Source organism: Opisthocomus hoazin, chromosome 3, assembly GCF_030867145.1.
Source record: "Opisthocomus hoazin isolate bOpiHoa1 chromosome 3, bOpiHoa1.hap1, whole genome shotgun sequence".
Classification (NCBI taxonomy): domain Eukaryota; kingdom Metazoa; phylum Chordata; class Aves; order Opisthocomiformes; family Opisthocomidae; genus Opisthocomus; species Opisthocomus hoazin.
Window position 1 is genome coordinate 26,490,661 of NC_134416.1, and position 23,929 is coordinate 26,514,589.

At 41.9% G+C, this 23,929-nt stretch overlaps 1 protein-coding gene across 1 annotated transcript in view; it reads left to right on the top strand.

Moving 5' to 3' along the window:
- The window catches only part of STK3 (serine/threonine kinase 3), a 140,283-nt gene extending 128,929 nt beyond the window's left edge, over positions 1–11,354 (top strand). The window contains exon 11 of the mRNA XM_075415805.1: positions 10,883–11,354. Coding sequence (XP_075271920.1) covers positions 10,883–11,041 — 159 coding nt within the window. The 3' untranslated portion in view covers positions 11,042–11,354. The remainder of the gene's footprint in view (positions 1–10,882) is intronic.
- The last annotated feature ends 12,575 nt before the right edge of the window (positions 11,355–23,929 follow it).

The following is a 23,929-nucleotide window of genomic DNA, read 5'->3' on the forward strand; positions in this document are numbered from 1 at the left end:
CAGTGTTAGTACTAAAGCTTGCACAGTACCTGTTTGCTTTGAGTAACAAATCGCAAACTATATCTGCAGATTATAATCTGGAAAACCTAATTAAACAAACTAGTGTTGGTCTGTACTCTGTGACAAAACAAATAGATCAAATGCTGTAGACCTTCCTGATACTGTGAAGGTAGCAAAGAACTATGCTAATTTTTGGCTTGATCGCATTAATGTTTGAGTCATAGACAAAATATTTGATAATATTACTTTGGCAAATGGCTGTGGCAGTTCTGGACTCAGTAAGCATATATGCCACTGAATCATTGAATCTTGTTCAGTGAATAAATGGAGTTTCTAAACTAACACAGAGTGAGCATCACACTTTTCACGGGACGGATTCTGTTTTACAGAACAGAGTTAGATTGTGATTAAGTGTACTGTTCAGTGTTGAGATAGCCTGGATTTCTTGTTCATTAAGACGAGAGTGGTCTTTTTTTTTAATTTAGTATTGTTTTAAGTTGTATGTTGATACATGGGCTTCTTGATGAATGTGTTTTGACATGAATGGTTATCAATGATTGTCTTGTTCTGTATTTTCCTACTTTCAGGATATTTCTTAGTATATTACTTGTAGTGAGAGTAGCCTGCTATATGTCTGTAAAGGAAAAGATACTGTATATTATTTAAAAGCTGCTAGCTAAGTGGTGCTATTTGATGGACTATCTATCTCTGTATTTGTTCACTTATTTTAGATCTAATTTAGGCTGGATTAGAAGCAAAACAGTAGTTGTCTGCTAGATTTAGACCATCGTAAAGTGGATTTTGTCAGGTTGATTAAAGATTATATGATAGTCAGTGTTTGTTTAAGCTGTGTTTCACGAATGTGGAGCTGGTACATTTTGTCATAAGAAAAACTAAATCCACTGTAATGAACCTGCTGAAACTCTGCAGTGTCTGGTGTGATTTGTAGATAAGACTTCAATAGAAGGCAGCATTAGGAAGAGTTAATAAACTGTTTTTTAAAGTGTAAACAGATTTTTCAAAAAATCTGCTCAGTTCTTCAGAGCATGATAAGAAACTTTCCCATACAATATTAATCGGTTTACATAACATTGAAGCTGTCGTAAGCAAATGAAATCTCCCACTCCTGTGGCTGGCGAGCTGCTGAGCTCAATGCAGGCGTGGAACAGCACAGTCCTGTTGTCTGGGGTCTCCACGAGCCGTGCCGCTGCCGTTCAGAGCCCAAATGTTTTAGCAAGCGAAGTTCTGTCAGCGCTTATGAAAAGTGAATAGGTAGTCGGGCAGTTCTGTGGGGGACAAAAGATTTCCAAATAATGATTGGGGAAGGAATAAAGACAATTAGAGTAACTACAGACTAAGACTCATTCTTTAAAAGCCAGCAGTGCTTCTGTTAAATCCTTGAAGTCAGACAGAAAATGGGACTTGCTGCTGCCTAGCAAAGATGCTGGTAACCTCGGGCTTGGGGGTCACTTCTCCCTTCGCAGGTCGCTGCAGGTCTCTGGGCGGCGTCCACATGCTGTGTGTTGGTGCCTGAGCCCAGGCAGGCTTGGCTGTCGTCCTCTGCTGAGACGATAACCTGTGTGCCTTTCCGGAGGCAGGGAGCTCTTCTTCGCCCTGCTCCCACTAACAGCTCCGTTAAATCTCTCTGCTTAGCCCTGGCTTTGTTCAGTTGCTGCGTTCAGATTCTGCTCTTTCAGATGTTTTTCAGGCCACTCTCGACTCATGTCTCAGTTTTGCTGTCTTTGCTGTATTTTCTTCCTTCCCCCAGTGATTAACAAACCTGGCATTTCTTGCCTATAAATTGCCCTAAGTTTCTGGACTATAGGATTTTTCTTGTCAATCTTTCACTGAAAGTGGCTGAAACCCATCCGCTCTTGTACATGACTACCAGAATGCTTTCTGCATGAAATAAAACCCAGCAAACAGTATGTCTATCACTTTTCGATTTATTAAAGATGATGTGTTATTTTCCTAAATCCTTTCTAAATTGGCTGTTTTAAACTGAACTGAATTTTCTTCCTTACAAAGCATGTAACAGTCAAGGTTGCCCAGCAAATAAGATACAAATCTGCGTGTGCGTTTTGGGTTGGAGTGCGCAGCTGTCCTCCAACAGACTTTTCCTGTTAGGAAAATACAGGTTTGCTGTATCCGTTTTTGTTTCAGTTTTGAATATCAACATTCTGTACTTCTGAAACTTGGGTTTCACTTGTGTAGTCCCTCACTAGGACGCTGAGGTTTGAGATTTAAAATTCTTCTAGCCTCTTCCATTGATCTTCAGGTTAAATGCTTTGCTGGGTCTAATTTTAACTTCAAGGTTATCTCTGTGCATGCATGTATCTTGTTTTGTCATAACTCATTATTCACTTTTCTTTCTATTTTTAAAAAAATTTTAAATTGAACTATTAATGAAAAATAGCTTTAAATGATATAATTATATGTTTCATGAATTTGTAGGTTTTAATACAGTTTTTAACCTTAGAAGTCTTTCATGTTACTTATATCTTTAACTTCTCAATCTGGATATGCATTTACAACATATTTTAGCAAAACTGGGAACATTTTTTTTTTTTTTTTTTAATCTTAAGAATGTTTGGGAGTCTTAACTGAATGGTTTTATTTTTCAGAATGGTTCTGATGCCAAATATCTCAGTACTGAATAGAACTTGCGTTTGCATGTAAATTAGTGGAACTTTAAAAAGATGTAACATTGTTATTTTCTGAACATTTAAAAAATTATCCTCTCCTGAAGGAGTCAGTTGTCAAGGAGACAGTGCCTTAACTTGAGAAAACTTCTGAATATGAAAGTAACATTTGGGTTTATGTAGCTGAATGATAACTGCAGTTTGATAAAACGTGATACGTTGAACCCAAGGGCACTATAGTGTACCTGCCGATAGCTGAGCTCGTTTTGAAAGGCAGTGAAAAACACTTGCCCTGGAGAGCTACAGATTACTAGAGATAAAATGCTGACTTTTTTTATGCTACTTAGTACACTAAGAACACTAGCTAAAGAATTCTTTTAGTTTTAAAGCTTTATATCTTCGCTGCGTAATGTTTGAAGAGGGTTGGGGGGGTTTTTTGTCTTTATTTATTTTTTTTATTCCCATGCCTTTTTTCTCCAAAAGCAGAAAGGGTTGGGGGGAAATCCTGTGTATTTTTAGACCAGGTGTGGCAGCTGCTTTGCTATCAGCACTGTGTGGGTATATTTGCAATCAAGTTTAAATAGCATAGTGAGCATCCAGATGGAGTGTTTTTCCTAAGCTTTAGATTATTTACTCTGTTGGGAGCTCTGGTAAACATTTATAGTATTCTTCAGGACTAACTACCATTAAGCTTGAGATGCCTGGTATAGAAAGTCTCAGTATTTAAAAAACACCAAGATCTTCTCTAAGGCATTTCAAACTGTGGATTCTTGCCAGTGACACTTTCAAAGTCATTTTTTAAGATGTCTGTGATGGATGATGCAAGTCTAAAGAAAGGGTGATAGCAAATCAAAATGTCGAGCTTCACTAGACTCAATTGTAAGCATGCGATGTAACAATACACTCTCTGTAAATGACAGAGGAAAGGGACAATGGCAGGGGTTTTTCCTTCTGTACACTTTTAAAATTAAATTTATTAAATTTATTATCTATCTGCTACTAAAGATTTGATCTCAGAGGCACTTATTAATGGAAGTTTATTAGCTACCAGATGTTTGAGATCCATTGCTTGCAGCTTATTTCCCCATGTTCAGATTCTTGTGTGTTATTTTATACTTTTTGGTGAAAATGATAAACCTCCCAGCTACATGAAGATCAGCTGCTATAATAGGTAAAAACAATGTAAACAGTATTTGAGCTGCTTAGGATATGATAAAGCATTAATACACACTACATGACTGGTTTTGTCAGGGACAGTGTAAAACTGCAACAGCGAGAGGCAGCAGTATTGCTAATTTTACACTGCGTTTCATGATGATCCATGCTTTTCCTTAGATTTCAGTTCCTGTAGTCAGGATTGCTCATTAAAGATACAAGCTCCTAGATTTTTTTTCTCAGAACTTTTTGGCCTTTCTAATTGCAGAAATATTGAGATTCCAGCTACCTCCTCATGATTCAGAGATGAAATGGGAAATAAAAAGACACCTCCCTCCTTCTAAAAAATTCTTATTTTAGATACCTATTTTTTAAGGGTAATTTGATGAAGATGAAGGACTCAGCTCATGATTTTTGAGTTTTAGGATTGGCAGTACTTAACATGCTCAAAGGAAAGCCCTTGGGTAGTATGCAACAAAGGTATGCAAATGATAGTGTGTACTAATGCGATAGAAAACTTTTTTTCCCCTTGGTGGTGTGCTATTGAAATGTAACTTTGTATGAAGCTAAGAAAAACCTTCTAGAGCTGAAAAATGTTGATGGTGGTGACTGAGATTTAGCTTTGTGTTGTTGAAATGATGTGCAGTTTTAATGTCTGAGCAGAGAGAATTCTACTAGTAAAAATAGGAATGAGTCGTGGGACATTTATATACAATTTCATCCCTAAAAAGACTTCTTAAAATTACATAAAGTTATCTGTGTCTAATTTTCTCTTAGTGCTATGTGCTTATTTTACCCCCCAGAATGTCTGAGATAACTGCAGTCCTGTGGAATGAACTTTGTCTTTTGAAAGTCAGATTGTTGGTCTTTCTCTCTCAAAAATTGTCAAAAATAATGGTGGTAAATGACATCCTTTTTATATTTGTGTTACTCCACGTTCTGTATTTCCAACAAGGAGACTTGCCCTTCAGACATCCTGAAATAAATGCTCTCGCTTCATCCCCTGTCCAAGTTTGTTTTTTTGTGACTGATTTGCCCGCTGGAGTGACAGCCAGGGTGGGGATGGCAGCAAGCCGGAGCTCTGACGTGTGGCCAGTGGGTGTCTGCGACAGCTCGTCGCCTGACACTGCTTGTACGAGCTCAGTGGGATTTGCTGCATCAGCACGGGACATACTGCTGTTCTGCCCCGCTGTGCGACTATTACGTAAGAGAAATTCACAGATTTTGGGTGTGAATTCATGGACTGGAAAAATCTGTCAGAAAGGCCCACCTTGTACCTTTTGTATCTTGACTCAAGTCAAACAAAAAGTAAAAAGGAGTTCTAAATCATCAGTGGAGCTCATTCCATAAGAAAAAAGAAACCTTTGCCCAGCAGAGGGAAGGGAACAGCTGGAGAGAAAGAGTTTCTCTTACCTGAGGCCACTAACCACACAAAACAATCCAAGGCATGCAGTGGTTAAATCTTGGAAAGTGCTATAGGCAACCCACTTTTGCAATTGCCATAGAAAATTATTGTTGTTAGCCATTCCGTTGATAGTTCATGTTGTAGGAATTACTAGCAGATGGGAAAATAGATGACTCAGAATACAGTATTAACAATCCATATTTTTTTAATCAAAGGCCTCTAATAAGGTATGTTGCATCTGTAAGATCCATTTAAGCAGTTGCTAGGAAGAGTTTGTTTTTTCAAGTAAACACAACAAACTTGATACAGATTATTTTTTGATTGAATATCTATTTTCTTAACAATTTAAACCCTGAAAATACATTTGCTTGTTTTCGTTGCACCAGCTTAATGGCAGTATTCCATAATTTAGTTTGATAGACTGGAGATTTGCAATGGTAACTCATGCATTATGGAATTACTAATGAAATCTAATTTTATCATATTGAAAACATCACAGGCCTAGAGCTTTTATTTACCTCTGTTAGCTGTCAAGGGTGGATTAAGATTATAGTGTGCTACATCCACCAAAACTTTGGCTTTCACCCCCTGAAAAGTTTGGATGGCTGTGGGTGTGTGCTGGCCAAGTGCGGCTAATGAGTTCCAGACTCTTTTCCAGACCCCTTCACCTACATCCATGGACTGCAAGCACCACCAAGCATCTCAGAAAGATGTCCTTCCTCCTGACTCCTGCGCCGGACACAGGTGGAAGCCGGTAGTCGTGATCTGCATTGCACCCTTTGACTTCATGACTTCTGAGAGTCCGTTTTTGGTTGTACTTTATCTCCCTCCTTCTCGGCTTATTGCTTTAGAACTCGGGTCTGTAGGCAGGAACGCATATTTATTTTCCAAGTGCCAGTTTTGGTCTGAATTTTCATCAGTATGATTTGACCAGGGTTGCGAACAAAATATGGAAGGTACAGTGTGGGTCCTCCTGCAGGCAGGAATATTAACAGCAAGTAATTATTCTTCGGTTGGCTGAAAAAACTGATCCAAGTGAAGCTGGTCCATCTGGATGCAAGAAGTTAGACTGAAAGACCAAAAAACTAAAAACTGTTGCACTTCGCTTGCTGAAGTTTGGTTCTGGGAGATGGCTGCGTCAGTATGTGAGGAAAGAGTTCTTTGTGTGTCACTACTCAAGGACGTGTGAAAAAAGCCATTGACCTGAAACCGGTATTGACCAGAGTAAGAAGGTTTTCTGCATAGGAAATATTCTTTTGAAATGCTGAACTGCGCTGTATTTGACCAACCTTGCATGATAACACTGGTTTATTTTTTCTTCACCTCCAAAACTTAATTAGTGCTTCTTAAAACCCCAGATTAATTAGCAATGGTTCCCGCTACCTTCGCACAAGGGGAGTGCTCCTGTCTCCGGAGCGCTTGTAGCTCTGACCTGTGCTCTGATCGCAACTGGATCACTTCACGTCTGGAGCTGCCCCAGCTCTTGGATTTTTGCTGTATCCCAGCTTAGCATGGATGGTCACTTTAAGAAAAGCTTCTGAATCTGTTCTGCCGCTTATTAATTTCTACTTGGAGGCTTTCTTGGAAAGGTCTCTAACCCTACTGCGAAGAAGTTGAAAAATGAGCCAGGAGGAGGTAAACGATTGGTGTCCCATTTGCTAAAAGTCTGAGATAAGGTACAGTAGGTTTCCAGACTACCGATCTCTTAAGTGTGTGGTGGGGTTGCCTTTTCCGAAGATTATAACTGAAAATTATAGTTCAATTAAAAGGTTAATTATGCCTTGATTCTGTGCTGGCGGTCCTAGCTCAAGCTGGTGCTGCTGAAAGGATCTTCTGCCCCTGGCAGCTTGGCTTGATGGAGCTGCTTTGTGCACAAGTGCCTTTCTTCCCCCGGGATTTCCCCCAGTGTCAGGGAGGAGAAGGCAGAGGCAAGAGCTCAGCTTGCAGCACTGGGCGCTCGCCCCGCAGGGAGAATGCTAGCTGGTCTCCTCAGAGGCAAAGTTGATTTCCTTGGCTCCAGCAAAGCAGAGTAGGAAATTTCAGCGGGGTTTCTTTGGGTGCAGCTGTGTCTGGAGAATCTGTCAGCTTGTAAATACAATTATTCAATATTATCTGGCTCTGGAGATGGTTTTGTTTTGGTGGTGGTGTTTTTTTCCTTGCTTCCCTTACACATTGTAACTCTCTTTAGTTACTAGGTTAACAAATACACCTTTCAGGAGGAAAGGTTTTTTTTTCTGTAAACACCTAATTTTTCTACTGGAAAACTGAGTATGCATACCCGCTCCAAAAGACTATATGTGTGTGTAAAACAGATGCACACACTTTCTGAGTGTTATATGTTGTTGTATGTAATTGATAGATTCGTGGCATTGTAGATTGGAATTTGGAGTGTTGCTTTCCCAAACCTATGTGATTACCTGATGGTATGAAGGGTCCCAGTGAAGGCAAATGCTTTTACCAGAACTTCCATTCGCTGAAGACCTCTGTCTTGGAGGTGGCCCATCTTGACACTAGTTGCTGTCTGTTGTGTGATTGTGGGTGTCTGATCTCCGAAGTGACGTGATTAATTCTGTTGTTTGGAGTGGCAGAAATGGAACTATCTGTCATTGTCAGAAAAATACTATTCTGATTACCAAACTGCTACGTTTTACAGCTTTTAAAAACCTATCAAAATATAACTTAAAACCTTTTTGAATTCCCGTAGCTTGCACAGCTGAATGCTCTCCTCTCTTTTCCCATTAACGCTGATAACCCTAGTAATTCCAACAACAAACTACATGGGAAATTATCTGTTTGAACTGCAAACTGTTTGCAAGTGAGAGTGCTGAACTTTATTGCTTTAAGAATTTGAATCAAGATGTGTATTATGCAGGGGAATAAATTAGATGGGAATGATTAAATACCTTGTTCGAGTTATTTCTGTGCATCTCATTTGATACATTTGCTGTTGCATTCAGCATTTAGGCTTTTGCGGGCTTCGGGCTTCAGTAGGTGATACCTGTAGCACAGACAGAAGTCTAGAAAAAGTATTCTGAAGTTTATCAAGGAGACATGTATGTCCAGCAGGATGCACATACTCATCCTAGACTCAACTGTGGCTTTTAGACGTGCTGAAGTGGTTTTCTGTAGTACGTAGAGCTCTCTGACCATTCCTGCCTAGTCCGGCATCTGATGTCAGGTAGATGAGACCTTCATAACTCTTTTTCAGTTGCTTAGTGTCCCTGGGCTTTGTCATCTACTTCCTTTGAATGTCCCGAGCATCAGCCATTCATACAGATGAGTACTGAGGCTCCTTGGATCCCTGGGTGGTGTGCCTGAGATCATTCTGAATGATTCCTATTCTCTGGATTTAAAAATTCATTCTCTTTATATTTTAATTTCCAGCCCAGCTGTCTGTGATCTTTAAAGAATATTTAATTCTGTTTGCTGGCTCTGTTTCTTGATAGAGATTTAAATAAAAACTCACTCGTCACATTCTTTTCTGACAATTTATAAAAAAATGGTTTTCAGTGCAAAATAATTATGTGGTTGCATGAGTTGGAGTCTATTCCATGCATTCCGTGCATTGTAAGCCTGATGCCTACAGTGGTGACTGAGAGGGAATAAATGGCTGCGCAGGCTGGTAGGGGACTTCATCAGTGATGGTTCTCACCAAACGCTCACACACGAGATTATTCACGGTGCCTTCCTTAGTCCGTTTGCTGGTCTGTGGAGCCCCAAATAGTTTCTCCTCTTACACGTGCTAAAAAACATGGTTTTATTGCTCCTCTCATCTATGCTGCATTGGGATCAGTTAAACAGGGGAATCAGCACTGTCGCCTCTTCGCATTACACTGCAAATATCTCTGCCAGAAAGAATATCTTCACTGAGAAGTGTCTGTAATGTGTCAGCTGCATTTACCAATGGGCTAAAAATGAAAGAGAATGTTTTTTTTTTAAAAACTTTTCCTTTTCTGAAAATGGAAGTGTGTTTTTCTGCAAAAGACTTGGTGACTGAGGAATTACGATTCCCGCGTCCTTCCTTGCATATATCAAATGGGAGAAGTACAGTAAACTAGATGATACTGAATTTCTCGGGAGGCAACTCTTTCCCTCCCAAGAAATGAAAGGTGTCATTTGTCCTTGGGAGAGACAGATGTTACTGATTAGCTACATCTGAGGTCTCTGAAGCTCGTAGAGGTCTAAGGATCTTTGGTCCTGGAAGATACTTTGACATCTGGGCTTTAATTCTCATCTTCATTAGGAATCTTAGTGTTAAAATTACCTTGCATGAAAACGTGCATCTTTTTCCATATGCTCTTCTATGAATTTCTGATCTGCGCTTCCTCTTTATTACGAGTTTTAAGTTATTTCTTTACTCTGTACAATGTAGTCTATTAGTAGAAGTCGTAACGCTGGGCTTGGACTGCATGTAGCAGTATGTGTTGCTAATTTGTATGCCTCCAATGCGGATAAAAATGAAGATCAAAAGTAGTATTTCATTCCTCAGGGGAAAATAGATCAGACAGCGTTGATGGAAGACTGCCCTAGATTCATGAACAAAGTATTGACTCATTAGTAGGTTGATTCAGAAAATGTTTTCTCCCCTCGAGTTAGGTGGTGTGCTTGTTTGCAATGTCAGAATATTTGCAAACAAAATATAGATTATCTCTTTCCTAGGATGAAATTATTTGTGATATTTGAAATTTGTTGATACTCTTCACTGAGTGTGAAAAAAAATTGGCACATAGGCAATTCTGACGAGAGAAATGCAGAAAGGCACCATCAGGAAAAAAATACATGAGCCAACCAAAGGAACCTATTTCAAATGCAGGTCCCTCCCTGCAAGAGCAGGTGGGGCAGGCGTGCCCGGCGCGCCCCAGGACCTGATGAGACCCCAACCCTTCTCTGCTGCAGCCAGCAAGCCAGGGAAGCGATTTACCTGTTAGATGACCCACCGCTCTTAATGAATGCAATGTAATGAACTGTTTAACATGTGTGAGAAAATAGTTTTAGAAAAAGAGCATGGTCAAAGGTAACGCCCTCCTGTGAATTCAGGAAATTATTTGATGTATTATTTACACACTCTGTTGGCAATTTGCTTTGACTAGTTCTGGCAGCAGTCTGTTGAGGAAGACAAGTGCTTTGTCATTCTTATCAGAAAGTACCTCTGAATATCCATCAGACTGTTGCTTACAGCAGCTGCCTGTTTTTCAGGCTTCTAGAAGAGACTGAAGTTCAGTGAGAAGTATTTGATTAAGCAATATAGTTTATGTACATTAATATAATTGCATATACTGTGGCATGCTTTTTTTCAGCCTAATGAGTTAAACTCCAGCCCTGTATTTATTTGCAATCTATTTGCAATGTTTGCAAAGTGATTTTTTTTTAATGAAATGTACCATTTGTGTTTGTGTTTTCATATGCTGTTAAATTATTTACTGTGGAGCATACTAAGGCTATTAGTTATATAAACAATTATATATATGTGTATGCATACACTCAAAGTGTGTTTAAAAAACAAAAAAAAAAAACCCAAAGCAAAATAAATAATTAAAAAAAAAACACCAAAACAAAAAAACCCAACACTACTGCAACTGTAAATTAAAGGATTATGAAAGGTGGTGGTTTTCATTTTTGTTATAAATAGTTTTAAATCTTGGTTTTGTGTGTTTTTTTTGTTTGATTGGTTGTTTTACAGTTAAAGAATCTGAGTTTAGAAGAATTGCAGATGCGATTAAAGGCTTTGGACCCTATGATGGAACGTGAAATTGAGGAGCTTCGCCAGAGGTACACTGCAAAGAGGCAACCTATCCTAGATGCGATGGATGCAAAGAAGCGGAGGCAACAAAATTTCTGAGTTTGTTTTACTTTCAGAGATGATACTATGAGTCAGTGGGGACACTGGTAACTTTGTAAGTCTGAAGGAATTAGGTTATGAGAGTTTTCAAAACCCAATCATTTGAATTTTCCTTCACAAGCAATGACAATTGGAGCAGTGAAAGAACATACATATGGTGTTCTGCAAAGGCAGCAAAACACTTTGCCACTTGTTTATATTTTCAAGTGTTTAACGTAATAGAAGTTTAATCTGTTACTACCCAGCCTTTTTCAGGTGTATAGTGGTAACTTGGTGTTGTACATTAGGAGTTGTATTTTGGAGCACCTGGAACAATTTCTTGATTGTGCAACACTACAGAGCCTTATGTTGCAATATATTTTCCTCCCACTTAGTAACATATTTATTATGTAATCTTTGGTTATCCTATTTATTTTATGCCTGTTTTCTTTTTTCTTGGGAAGTACTAGGGTAATATTGTGGAGAGCAGAGCCAGATTAGATAAAATTCATATTGTAGTATAATGGAAAGCAGCTCACCACTATATTATAATTTAAAACTCCAATTTCAGCGAGCATCCCAGTCAAGGACAGCACTTGAACATGTATCCATCCCGTTTGTATCAGTAGGATTTAAGCATAAAATAAGTAATAGGCACATGTTTTTCTGCTCTCCTGAACCAGGGACTGTGGCTGTAGTTGAGCAATACAGTTGTTACGCGACAGAACATTCTTCTAGAGAGTATTTCTATCATTTTTACGCACACTGAATGATCGCTCATTAAACAAGAAAACAAGTGCCTAATTAGTTTTGATTTTTCTGTGCTTCAGGAGAAGCAACACTTGCAGTCACTCCTTCAGTGTAAATTTCCAATTGCTATTGCAATTCTGACCAGTATAAACCTCTATTTTGCACCGTACTTTTATAATGAAGTAACAGCTACACTTTCTACATATGTTTTTTGGTTCATTTAATTTTTATCACTGTTTTGAGGGGAGAGAGGAGTTAGTAGTGGTTTGGGTTTGGTTTGGTTTCGCATTATAGATACGAAAGGACAGTAATTTAAAAGCCAAAGAAAAACATTTGAGTACTTTATATATAATAAGTACTGAAAAGACACAACGTTTTGCAGTCCTCTGAGGGTTTTGTCCTGCGATTGGTAAACATTCAAAATTCCTGTGGTCTTCTGTGGTAGATTTTTTTGGGAATCAGAAATGCAGGACCAAACTTTTAATATCTTTTTACAAGTTCTTCGGTCTGGTTTATATTGTGGGATATCTAGTAGGCAGAATTTACAGCATTGCAAGGAATATTTCAGACTTAGCAGAAAATGTGATCCACTTTCTGAACAATCTACTGTGTTCTCTGTTGTTATCTTTACTATTGTTGCCTTTTGTGTAAATAACTTTACTGTGATAGTCATACTTCTTTAAACAATACAGCTGAAAAGATCTTCACATTCAAACTTCAGCTGTTAAACTTCTAATGGTGACTACTGTATGGGCATCCTCTGATAAATGTTTTCTGGAAGTTAGTAATCATCTCATACCTCTTAACATTTGTCATCATCATACGTGGACCATTTGGACGGAACAGTACAGATTTTGGAAACAGTGCATTGTATCGTAAAGCTTATGCAAAAGGAAAACAAAGTTTTTACAAGATCAGCCTATGACAGCCACGCTGGGACCATGCTTGGGTGTGAGCTGTGTACAGCCACTGTTGTCTGTGTCATCTGTGTGTGGGTGTTTGCGTGCACACCACGTTCTAACATGTAAACCCCAAAGTCAAATAAATTTTAATTGTGATTGTTAGAACATCCTTACCCTCAACTCTCTTCATATTTCTTAAAGTAATGACCATCCCTTAATGAAAAAGCAAGAACACAGAAGATCCATGAAAATTACTTTAGGCAAGCTAAATGCACCTTGTTGTCTTATGCCTCACATTTATACAATGAAATGATGTAAAGTAAAAATGGTATAATCATATCACCATGTCATTAGATTATAAACATAACACAGCAAAAAATAGCAGCACCAGCCTCCCCCTATTAGTATGGTTCTTATTTATTGAACATGAGTTTCTAACTCTTGAACTTTCTGTTCTCAAAATCTCAAAAGTGTGTGTGCGTGCCTATATTTGTGTAGGTATACACACATATATATGCAGATCTATATTTATAAGAAAAAATATAAACCAGATTTAAACCATCAGGAGAGGAACCTAGCTTGCCTTTTCTTGGTGTGCCTTTTAAGCAAAGTGTCATTGTCCAGATTCTCTTGCTTGCATCATTAACAGTTTTCTTTTCCCTTACCTCTTAAACTTTTCCCACCAAAAATGAGACTGTGATTTCTGAAGGACGTGGCTTTACAGTGTAACAGACAATGTAAAAAAATTATCACAATTTTCATATTTTGTGTGTTCTGAAAACTGTAGTAATGCAGTGCACTAAAGATGAATTGCCTATCCAGAGGGACTCCAGTAAAAGGCCGTTTTAGACTAGAGCTGTTGCAGTCTGGCATCTGAAAGGTATCAGAAGATAAAGGACATCCTTTCTTCGCTCCTGATCTGTCTGCATTGAAACAACTTGAGTAAATTTTATGCACGTGCATGCACGCAGGTATGGATTATACATGCAGGAGAAAAACCTGAAAGCCATGCAATAAAATAAAAACGTAAACAAGCTATTAAAATAGGTGAAAAATAGTTTCTGAGATACTGTGAACTGGGTAGATGCAGGACATTCTGACCAAAGAATACTTTCGCCAATTACTATGAAATTGATAATGTCGCGCTTGTGATACGGCACACGCTGCAGTCAGTGCAAGAGCTGTCTTTGGCTTCAGAAGCCGCTGTATCAGGCTCTAAATTATGTGCAAGCGTAACATATAGAAATAGAGTTTATATTGAGAGATGGACACCACTTATTTTTTTTCTTTCTTCTGTTTGTATAAATGAATCAAATCATGCATGTTGATGACTACACATCTCTACTGGAGGATGAGCATCTCTGTAAAGCAAAGCTGACAGTACAATAAAGAAGGCATTTTAAAAGCAAGCCTTGCAGGAAATCTGATAGAACTACTGACAAGTTAACCTTCAGAAAGATTTTTAACCAAGCAATTTCTTGTTTGCTTCTGATTTTCTATGTTTAGGTTTAGTAAGTAAAAAAAAAAAAATTTTTGAACAATCATTACTTATTACTAAACATTTGTAATAAAAGCTAATTTTTCATGTATAATTGTTGTCTTGTTGTTCATTCTAACTGAAGCTAAATAATGTTAATAGTAACCATTAATGTTCATTTCCATAGTCATCTCTCATGCTTTTATTTCCTTTCTGTAGTACTGTGAGCCCAGCTGTGAGTGCAGAAAACCACCTCTCTCCACATCAGCTCTGGAAAGGGTTTTTCCAGCTCAGACCATTGCTGCAAGCTCTAGAAGTCTGAGGACCTCAATGGAAGAGTATCAGGCCAGTCTTACGGTCAGAAATCCTCAATACTTTGTGGAAGTCCCTCTCTCTGCAGTGTAAGGTTGCTAAAAGCCTCATGCTGAGAGGGCTGAGCACCATCCCAGTGCACTGGAAGTCTGCATAGATGTCCTTCATGTGGAGGTGCTGCGGACGTTACCAGCTTTAGGTGCTCCTTTGATTTTCTAGTGTAAGGAGTACAACAGTAGGTAATGGATAGGCTGAACTAGGAAAAGCGAACACACTTAATGGCTTAAATTTGATTCCATAGCCCATTTCTTTCTGACTTTTTTTAAATTATGCTCTCACAATTTGCCCACAAAGACACTTTAGTCAAAGGGACTCATGAACAAAGCTCCCTAGTGAAGCACGGTATGTTTGACAAAATTCTACTGCTGATCTAAATTAATCTGACAGTTGTTGGATGTTATAATTATTTACTGTTTATTTACAGTAAATAATAGCTTGCCTGTATTTGCCCAGGTGTGTTCAGGTAAGAGTGCACAGTGGCTCAGGCTGCTGCCCCATCCAGTGTGTTGAACTTCCAAATATAAATACGGCTCACGATGAGTGAACGCGTGCACGAGCACAGGAGAGAGTGCCTGTTAAGGGTGAGTAAGGCTGGTGCTTCCATGTGGAATAGATGCTGCACAGCTTCTGCAAAGCACTTTGTGCGCACCCTGTTTTAGCAGTGTGATACGATGAGGGTTACATTTTCTTTCTAAGTGTATGCATTGTTATAAAGCTGTTTAAAAAGACCTTATGACGTGAGGAAGTCTTTATTTCTTTGCATTCTCAAATATTAAGGGCTCTAGCATACGGTGGCTTTTCTTTCTGTACATCCAGAGGCGATGATGGATGTTCTGTGACGTCATGCAGCTGGCTGGGAAGGTGACTTTGGGATGTTTCTGCACCAGGCTGTGGTGCAGCAGTGTTACACCCATTGAGGCCAATGAAAGCGCTGGAGAAGTCCTGGGTAGCGCGTGGTGTTTCTCACCACGGTGTTGTACCAGGTGAAGTAGTGGCTTCATCTTCTGGGGAAAGACAAAATTGCGCTGATGGTTCAGTCTGAAGTCACGAAGTTGCATTCGGGGATTTGCTCTGTGAAGTTTGTTTTAAAATATCTTTTCACAAAATGTGTTTCTCCTCTCTGTTAAGTGTGTTCCTCATGGAAAGGGACTACCATTTACATGGTGTGCACTCATCCTTGTTTTGTTTTTGTTTTGTTTTAATTTGTTAGGATTTTTAAAGAATACTTGAGAAATCCCCATATTTTACTGCTTCGCTTCCCTCTGCTTAGGAAGGTGAATGTGGGCATTGCTTTGAAGAGCATCCCCTGAGCCAGGTGTTCTTGAGACATTGTGCACAAATGCAAATGGCAGCAACAGCTTTTGTTCTCCTCTTCTGTTCAGAGATCACTGAAGTAGAGCCTCGGCTGTCCTGTTTTCCCTTCATTTGAAAATATGGGATGTTCAGATTCTAACCAAATCTTTCTCTCGGAATATTTGTTAGTCCCAGGCAGACTAGATACTAGGTACTTTTTTCCATTGTTTGCTTCACAGATTCCTCGGGATAGATTCATTCTTAGTTTCACTGAGAGTCTGCTAGGTTAGAGGAGAGCTAGAGTTGTCACAGCAACAGGAAGAAAGAAGTCATTAAAAAAAAAATCTTCAGGAAGGAATAAGGCGTATGGCATTGCACTGGGCCAGGTCAGTCCTGAGGCTAACGGCAGATGTGAGGGGAAGAAAGTGTTGGCTGACAAAGAGCAAAACAGGGGGTCATCTGTGGAACTTACTGTTCTGCATCGCTGTTTCGCATCTGATTTTCTTCCACTCATGTTTATTGTCTGTTTGTGCTTTATTTATTCAGTTGCCATTTTTAAAGACAGAAGTTTAATTTTTTTTAATTTTAATTTTATAAATGGAAGCATACCATAACATTGCCAAGTAAATAAGCATGGGAGGAAAAAAAAAACCCAAACCCAATGTAAGTCACCGAAAGGGTGGTGTTTTCTCCTCCTTTCCTCCCTGACTCCTTTCTGGGGCCATGGAGGGTTTTGACTGCAGATGATGTTTCTCTCCGTGGAGAGACTTTCCATGCTTTAACCCTGGCCAGATGTGGAGGGAGGTGGTTCCATCGAGAGGGCTGAGTGAGCCATACACCTGAGCGGGATGTCGCGTAAGCATTGAGCCTGGCTGGGAACCGTGGTCCCCCTCCTGTCGTGGAGGCACTGAGCCTGCTGCGAAGTGTGAGGAAGCGGTATGAAGCAGCGGGTACCGCTTTGCCACCGAGAGACGTGGCGTGACTCTGGAAGCTGTTGTCAGCATCAGGGTAGCACTGTGCTCAAACCGATGACCGTGCTCTAGCAAGCCTTGCAGGAGCCAGCTCCTTACCTTGGGCAAGGCCACGCCGTGGTGGCAAGTGGCTTCTGATGCAATTTTGTTGGCAGGAGTGTGGCATGGCCACACAGAGGTGTTTGAAAATCACATTTAACCCTTGGAAAGGAAAAAGTTCCTGCTGTCAGTTTTTGTATTGATGTACAAAAAATGTTTAGTGGCCCTCAGGAAGTTAACTCAGTGCAGGGGAAGGGTCTGTGTAATCGCATCAGCTGATGCCTGCCCCGTGCCCCACGCCAGGACAGTTCTTAGCCCAGCAGCGCTGTCCCTCAGCCGCCCGAGTTCTTGCTGTAGGCGCTGGTTTAGCTTTGATGGAGGTGGCGGTGGGAGCCGGGGGCCTGCAGGTGCTGTAGGCAGACGGCCAGAGGGCTTGGCTGGTGCTGGTCCTTGCTCGGTGCAGACAGGGCCTGTCTGAAGGCCAGGGAAAATTCAGAAGAGGTGAACTGGGTGGTAAGCAGGGAGCTGCCTGAGCCAGCCAGCAGGAAAGTACTCGAGGGAATTAAACTAATTCTGGGCTCAAATGCTGGTTTTCTGTCTCTCACAATGGGGGAAAACATTGACGGTATTTACTTGTGCACTGCAAAGCCTAGCAACCTTCAATGTTTTTTTCTATAGGTGTCACAACTTCAGAAGTCAAATTTGTAAATCTACGTGACCACATGCTAATGTATCTGGATATATTCTTCTCTGTCAAGTTAATGAAACCATATGTTCTTTACTGAAGACCTGGACTCTACTGCCTGGATATTTCTTTCGAGGCCAGATATTTTATATTACAGCATCTCTTCCCTAGCCAACTCCCAGAGAGTAACTTAGCCCTCCTAGCCCTGCTTCTCCCCTCGGGGCCAGCGTTTGGAGCTGAGCGTTGCCATCGTTCTTCCTCCGTACACGGGTGCGTGCAGGCACACGCACGCAAACGCACCCCTCTGCCTCTGGTTTGTCCGTTCATTCCCTCGGTGGCACTGGCAGCACTGATTCACGAGGAGATGGCCGTGGCCCCCGGGTGTTTGTAACACCACTCTTTCCCCTCTTCAGATCTTTCTGCTGCTTTGCGCTCCTCCTGGGCTTCCAAAGCCTGCATGGTTGCTGTTAAGGAAAAACTCCCGGCCGACACATCAAAGAGGGAGACCAAAAGCTTTTGATTTATTTTATCTGACACTAAGCCTTTAGTGTGATGTATCAATTGATATTTCATTTTTATTACGGTACAATGGGGTATACAGGCTTAACAGCAAGAGGTGTCCTTTTGATCTCTCGTCGCACATGAAAATAGGTGTCGTAGCCCAGAGATTAAGGAGGTCAGAGATTATTTGAAGAAGGATTAAGCAGAGTTACCATTTTTCTTAGCAACCGTATCCAGAAGCATGAGATTCTTTTTAAAATGCAGGCCATATTTCAGTCTCTAGAGAAGTCGTATTTATTGGTCATATACCAGTTTTCCCTGATGAAACTACGGAAGAAGACTAGAATTTTTCAAAGTATTTTGTATTAAAAAATGCAGAGACAAATCAAACTGTACTTATAAATACAATTAATAAAATAGCTTTTTCTGAGTCTCCCAAAATCTGGGAAAAGTTTTGTTTTTACTGTTAGTTGATCTTTACAGAATAAAATTCTTGAAACCATCCAGAAAATGATGAGGTGACTGTATTAGTATGCAACACGGCACTGATTTATGTACATGTATAATTACTTAACCCAAACCCGATTTACCTCTGAAAAGCGAACAGAAGTCTCTAATGCAGTAAGCACTGGCTCAGTATTTCAATAAATACAGCTGAAATACTGCTCTGACTCATTCCAAGAGTCTCTCTCATCCCATTAGAAACTCAAAAATGACCAGAAGTAATTGGTAACCCTCTATGGCTATGTGCTAGAAAATGTTGGTGGACTGTATACCTGCTGTATTTTTTCAGCAACCTGTCCTGCCGAGGAAGCACATCCACCGCTGACTGCTCAGCTGTTACAGAAACACATTAGCTTTTCGGACTGTGTGTATCCACAATGTAGCGTGGCTGAAATCGATGGCAATAGTGCTGTATCAGGTTTGATAAACCCATTTCTCCTAATTGGTGTAACTCTTTTGTTGACACTCAGATGTTTAAACAGTTCCCATATATGTAATTATTGGGATAAATAGAGATTTGAGGATTTCGAGGATCAAAGGACCAAGGAGGAAAAGAAGGTTATCAGGAGTAGTCAGCATGAATTCACCAAGGGGAAATCATGCCTGATCAATCTGATAGCTTTCTATGATGGCATGACTGGCTGGGTACATGAGGGGAGAGCCGCGGATGTTGTCTACCTCGACTTCAGCAAGGCTTTCGACACAGTCTCCCGTAACATCCTCCTAGGGAAGCTGAGGAAGTGTGGGCTGGATGAGTGGTCGGTGGGGTGGATTGAGAACTGGCTGAATGGCAGAACTCAGAGGGTTGTCGTCAGTGGCTCGGAGTCTAGTTGGAGGCTGGTAACTAGTGGTGTCCCTCAGGGGTCAGTACTGGGCCCAGTCTTGTTTAACTTCTTCATCAACGACCTGGATGAAGAGTTAGAATGTACCCTCAGCAAGTTTGCTGATGACACCAAACTGGGAGGTGTGGTAGACACACCAGAAGGCTGTGCTGCCATTGAGCGTGACCTGGACAGGCTGGAAAGTTGGGCAGAGAGGAACCTGATGAGGTTCAACAAAGGCAAATGCAGGGTCCTGCACTTGGGGAGGAACAACCCCATGCACCAGTACAGGCTTTGGGCGGACCTGCTGGAGAGCAGCTCTGCAGAGAGGGACCTGGGTGTCCTAGTGGATAACAAGTTGACCATGAGCCAGCAGTGTGCCCTGGCTGCCAAGAAAGCCAATGGGATCCTGGGGTGCATTAAGAGGAGTGTGGCCAGCAGGACCAGGGAAGTTCTCCTCCCCCTCTATGCTGCTCTAGTGAGGCCTCATCTGGAGTACTCTGTCCAGTTCTGGGCTCCCCACTTCAAGAAAGATGAAGAGCTACCGGAGAGAGTCCAGCGGAGGGCTACGAGGATGGTGAGGGGACTGGAACGTCTCTCCTATGAGGAGAGGCTGAGGGAGCTGGGCTTGTTCAGCCTGAGGAAGAGAAGGCTGCGAGGGGACCTTATAAATGCTTAGAAATATCTTAAGGGTAGGTGTCAGGAGGATGGGGCCAGACTCTCTTCAGTGGTGCCCAGCGACAGGACAAGGGGCAACGGGCACAAACTGAAGCACAGGAAGTTCCGTCTGAACATGAGGAAGAACTTCTTCCCTCTGAGGGTGACGGAGCCCTGGCCCAGGTTGCCCAGGGAGGCTGTGGAGTCTCCTTCTCTGGAGATATTCAAGACCTGCCTGGACGCAGTCCTGTGCAGCCTGCTGTAGGTGACCCTGCTTCGGCAGGGGGGTTGGACCAGATGACCCACAGAGGTCCCTTCCAACCCCTACTATTCTGTGATGCTGTGATTCTGCAATACAGTAACCTCGCATCCCAGTTATTAATGCAAATTTATTTCAAGAGTGGGTGTAAGTTTGAAGCCTTTTAAATGTAGTTAACGTTGACTTATTCAGCCCGTCAACTGACACAATTTTTATACACCCCACGGCACCTAGCTGCAGTCACTGTCTCCACAAAAAGCATGGCAGTTAGGTCCTATCTCGCAGCTGAAGTAGGAGGAAGTCTTCTTTGCAAAGTGCTTGACTCATATTTTATTTTGTAGACAGATGCTGAACCGAAGTGTTTAGTTCTGCTCTTCGCCCTAGAGCAAGGAACGACGGTTCAGTCCCATCTGAGAAGACATGACTGCTGTGCCTCCCAGCTTCTGTCGCGATCGGTGGGACGAGGCTGCTGGGGGCCGAGTGGGCACCATGCTGCAGATCCAGGCGGCAGCCGGGTCCCCTCATCACGGCAAGCGGCAGACACTACGTGCCCTTACCTGCCCAAAACACCACGCGGCTGCCAACCTCGTGTGTGGAGCTCCCTGTTGCTGAGCCGGCTGAGGGGAGGGTGCATCTGACGCCCCTGGCTCTGCTTCACAACTTGGGCATGTAAGCTTTGGGAAGCAGACAGCGGTTTTCTGGTCCGGACCTTTAAATGAAACCATGCGAGACGTGGCTGTCCTGGGCACTTTGAAAGCAAAGAATCCAAGCGCTCTTCCAGCTGCAGCTTTGCTTTCCATGCAGGTTTATTCTTCTTTTCTGGACAGTATAGGATTGATGTTTTATTTAAAAAGCCCAGAACCCAAGTAGACTAATCTTTCATTCACCATCGCTTCTTTCTCACTTTCTCTAGCAGGATGAAGAGCTGCATCTTGCTTTTTTAATTGTGCTTTCTCAGGATGGAAAATTGTCAGATACCTTGTTTCAGGAAACATCAACTGTCTGTCAAAGCCTTTTTCTTCTGTGTTCGCGGTATGTCTAGACTGACCTCTCTCTGGTTCAGTCTAATCTAAAAAGATAAAAGAATCTAAAGGGATTCTTAAGAAAATCAAAGGCACCTAGAAGCACCTGCCATCTCCCGTCCCCAGCATGACTCCCATCTCCTGGTGTGTTAAATGGCTTCAGCGCTTTGAGGCTCCTGCCAAGCGTGAGGCAGCACACTTGGATTTTTGTGTGCTGGTGGATGGGCCAGTGCTGTGTAAGAACTCACGTGAAGGGGTGTCCCTTGTGCTCTCCAGCATTGCCCTGGTAGCGCTGGTGAGACCTCCAGTATCGTTCCAGTTCATTGTGATTGGGGAACACGAGAGCCAGGAGGGGGGCTGCCCTCGCTAACAGAAATACAAGGGAGGCTCGGTGCATTTTCATCACCAAAAGCATAAACAAAATTGCCCTGTGTTTATAAAGCACTTCCAGTGCTGCAGCTGAGAAGTTCCACGCAAAAACCAACTGTCAAGCCTGATAGCTCACCTCCCAGGCTGAACACCAAAGGGCACAAGAAGGAGCTGAATGTGGACTTTGGCCGGTTGAGATGTTGCTTTGCAGGGGCCTGCCTTGCCTCTCCGCCGACCGTGCAAGAGCGGGGCAGACACGTAAGGGAAGGGTCGGATGGGGTGACCCGCTCCTCCTCCTGCAGGTGCTTGTGAGTGGCACCAGCCTCTCTCCAGGTTTCAGCCCTTGTCTTCAGAGCGTGCTCCCACAGCATGAATACAGCTTCACTGGAGAAAAATCCATCGAGGGCTTCTTCCCTCAGGTTTCCAGGGTAGGGAGCAAAATGTTAAAAAAGGATCATACTAACAGCAACAGTAGATGAAGCTGTGCCTTGGTACGGAAAGAAGAAAGAAACAACCAAGGCAGACAGTGGATTTTTCCCAAAAGTAAACCATATTTTTGATGTATTATGTTTTGCCATACTTGGAAAACCTAGCATACGGAGGTGCTAGCCCGTGATCTGGAGCACCTAGACACTGGTACAGTACAAATAAATTAGAATTTAGTTGGTAATTAAACGGCTGGTCATTAAAGGGGCTACGCTAGGGTGTCGATGTTCACAACGTTTCCTAGAATGGGACAGAACATGAATTTCAAAACCAGCATAGTACTTCAAAAGGACGATTTCCACTGAAAGTTGGTGGGATTGACATTCCTAAAGCAGGAAGTCCAGCCACTCATTTTGCTGTGTTAAAACTCCACCAACATGTGGGAATAGCCACGTCAGGATACAGCAAACAGATAGAGGGGGTGAAGCAAGAGGTACAGGACTTAAGATGGGCAGAGCAGTGGCTGCTGGTAAGCAAATCGTGGTGTTTGAGTACTGCTCATCTTCCAAATAGTGGTCACAGGATCACAGAATGTTAGGGGCTGGAAGGGACCTCTGGGGATCATCTAGCCCAACCCCCCTGCCAAAGCAGGGTCACCTACAGCAGGCTGCACAGGACCTTGTCCAGGCAGATCTTGAGTATCTCCAGAGAAGAAGAATCCACAACCTCCCTGGGCAGCCTGTTCCAGGGCTCCGTCACCCTCAGAGTGAAGAAGTTCTTCCTTAAAAGTTTCCTTTGAAGGTAATCAGCGGAATAGTCTGCTCAGAACTACACAGACACGTGCACCACAGAGCACCTGCGTGTGTCTTGACCACACACAGATGTCAGAGCGTGCGTCTGAAAGTGGACAACTCTCTTAAGGTGCTTTAGATATACAGAAGAATATGGCAGATTTATAGCAGGCTTTGTCCAGTCCCCCCAGAACTTGGCCCTGTTTATTTCTGAACAGAGTTCAGTGAGCAGCCAAACCCCACTGGTAACCTGAAAGAAAAAAAAAAGAGCGGGAGGTGCTGATGTTTCTTCCACACTTTTGTGAAGCTGAAGTTTTGGATTTGTGCCGCTGCCTCCTATAGCCAGATGTATGCATTTATCCAAGTGAGGACTTAGTGATTTAGGGTTGTGTGTAAAGGGTGAGGTGATGCCAGGCAAACAAATTTCTGCAGTATCCAGTGGGAGGTCAGTCTGAGTCTCAGCACCTGTGAGACGATTCTCCGTCCTCTGTACTAGCAGGAGAAATAAATACCAGAGCCAGACCTTTGCCAGCAGTGTCCTGCTGTCTTGAGAAACACTTTCTAGACTGTTTGGAGGTTTCCTCCTCCAGCTGACAACTGATAATTTTATGTGTGAGAGGTGAAGAGATCCACAATCCTTAATGAGGGTGATGTTTCTTAACATCTTCAATGATTGTGCTGAAGGCACAGATATTATTGCAGTCTTTGAATCAGCTAAGCAGAGAACCTTTGCTTTAAATAAGGTATTGCCTGTGGCTGCATTTTTAACCCAGTAAATTATGCTCAGGTGAGAAGCATCATCTTTTTTTTTTTTTCTTTTCTTTTAAGGAAAAAGGCAGAATCAGTAAAAGATGCTTTAGAAACGGGATGAGAATATTCTGCTAGCCCTGCCTAAATAGTGGGCAACTTCAAAATAAGTTATAGGAGATCAAATTAATTTCTGGTGTAACTTAATGGGAAGCCAGGTGCATAAACTGGGGGGGGGGGGGGTGGAGGGGAAGAAGAGCATGATGAGGAAAGAATAGTTCTGGCTCAGCACCTCACTGAAGGATATGAGTGGTGACTGTGGG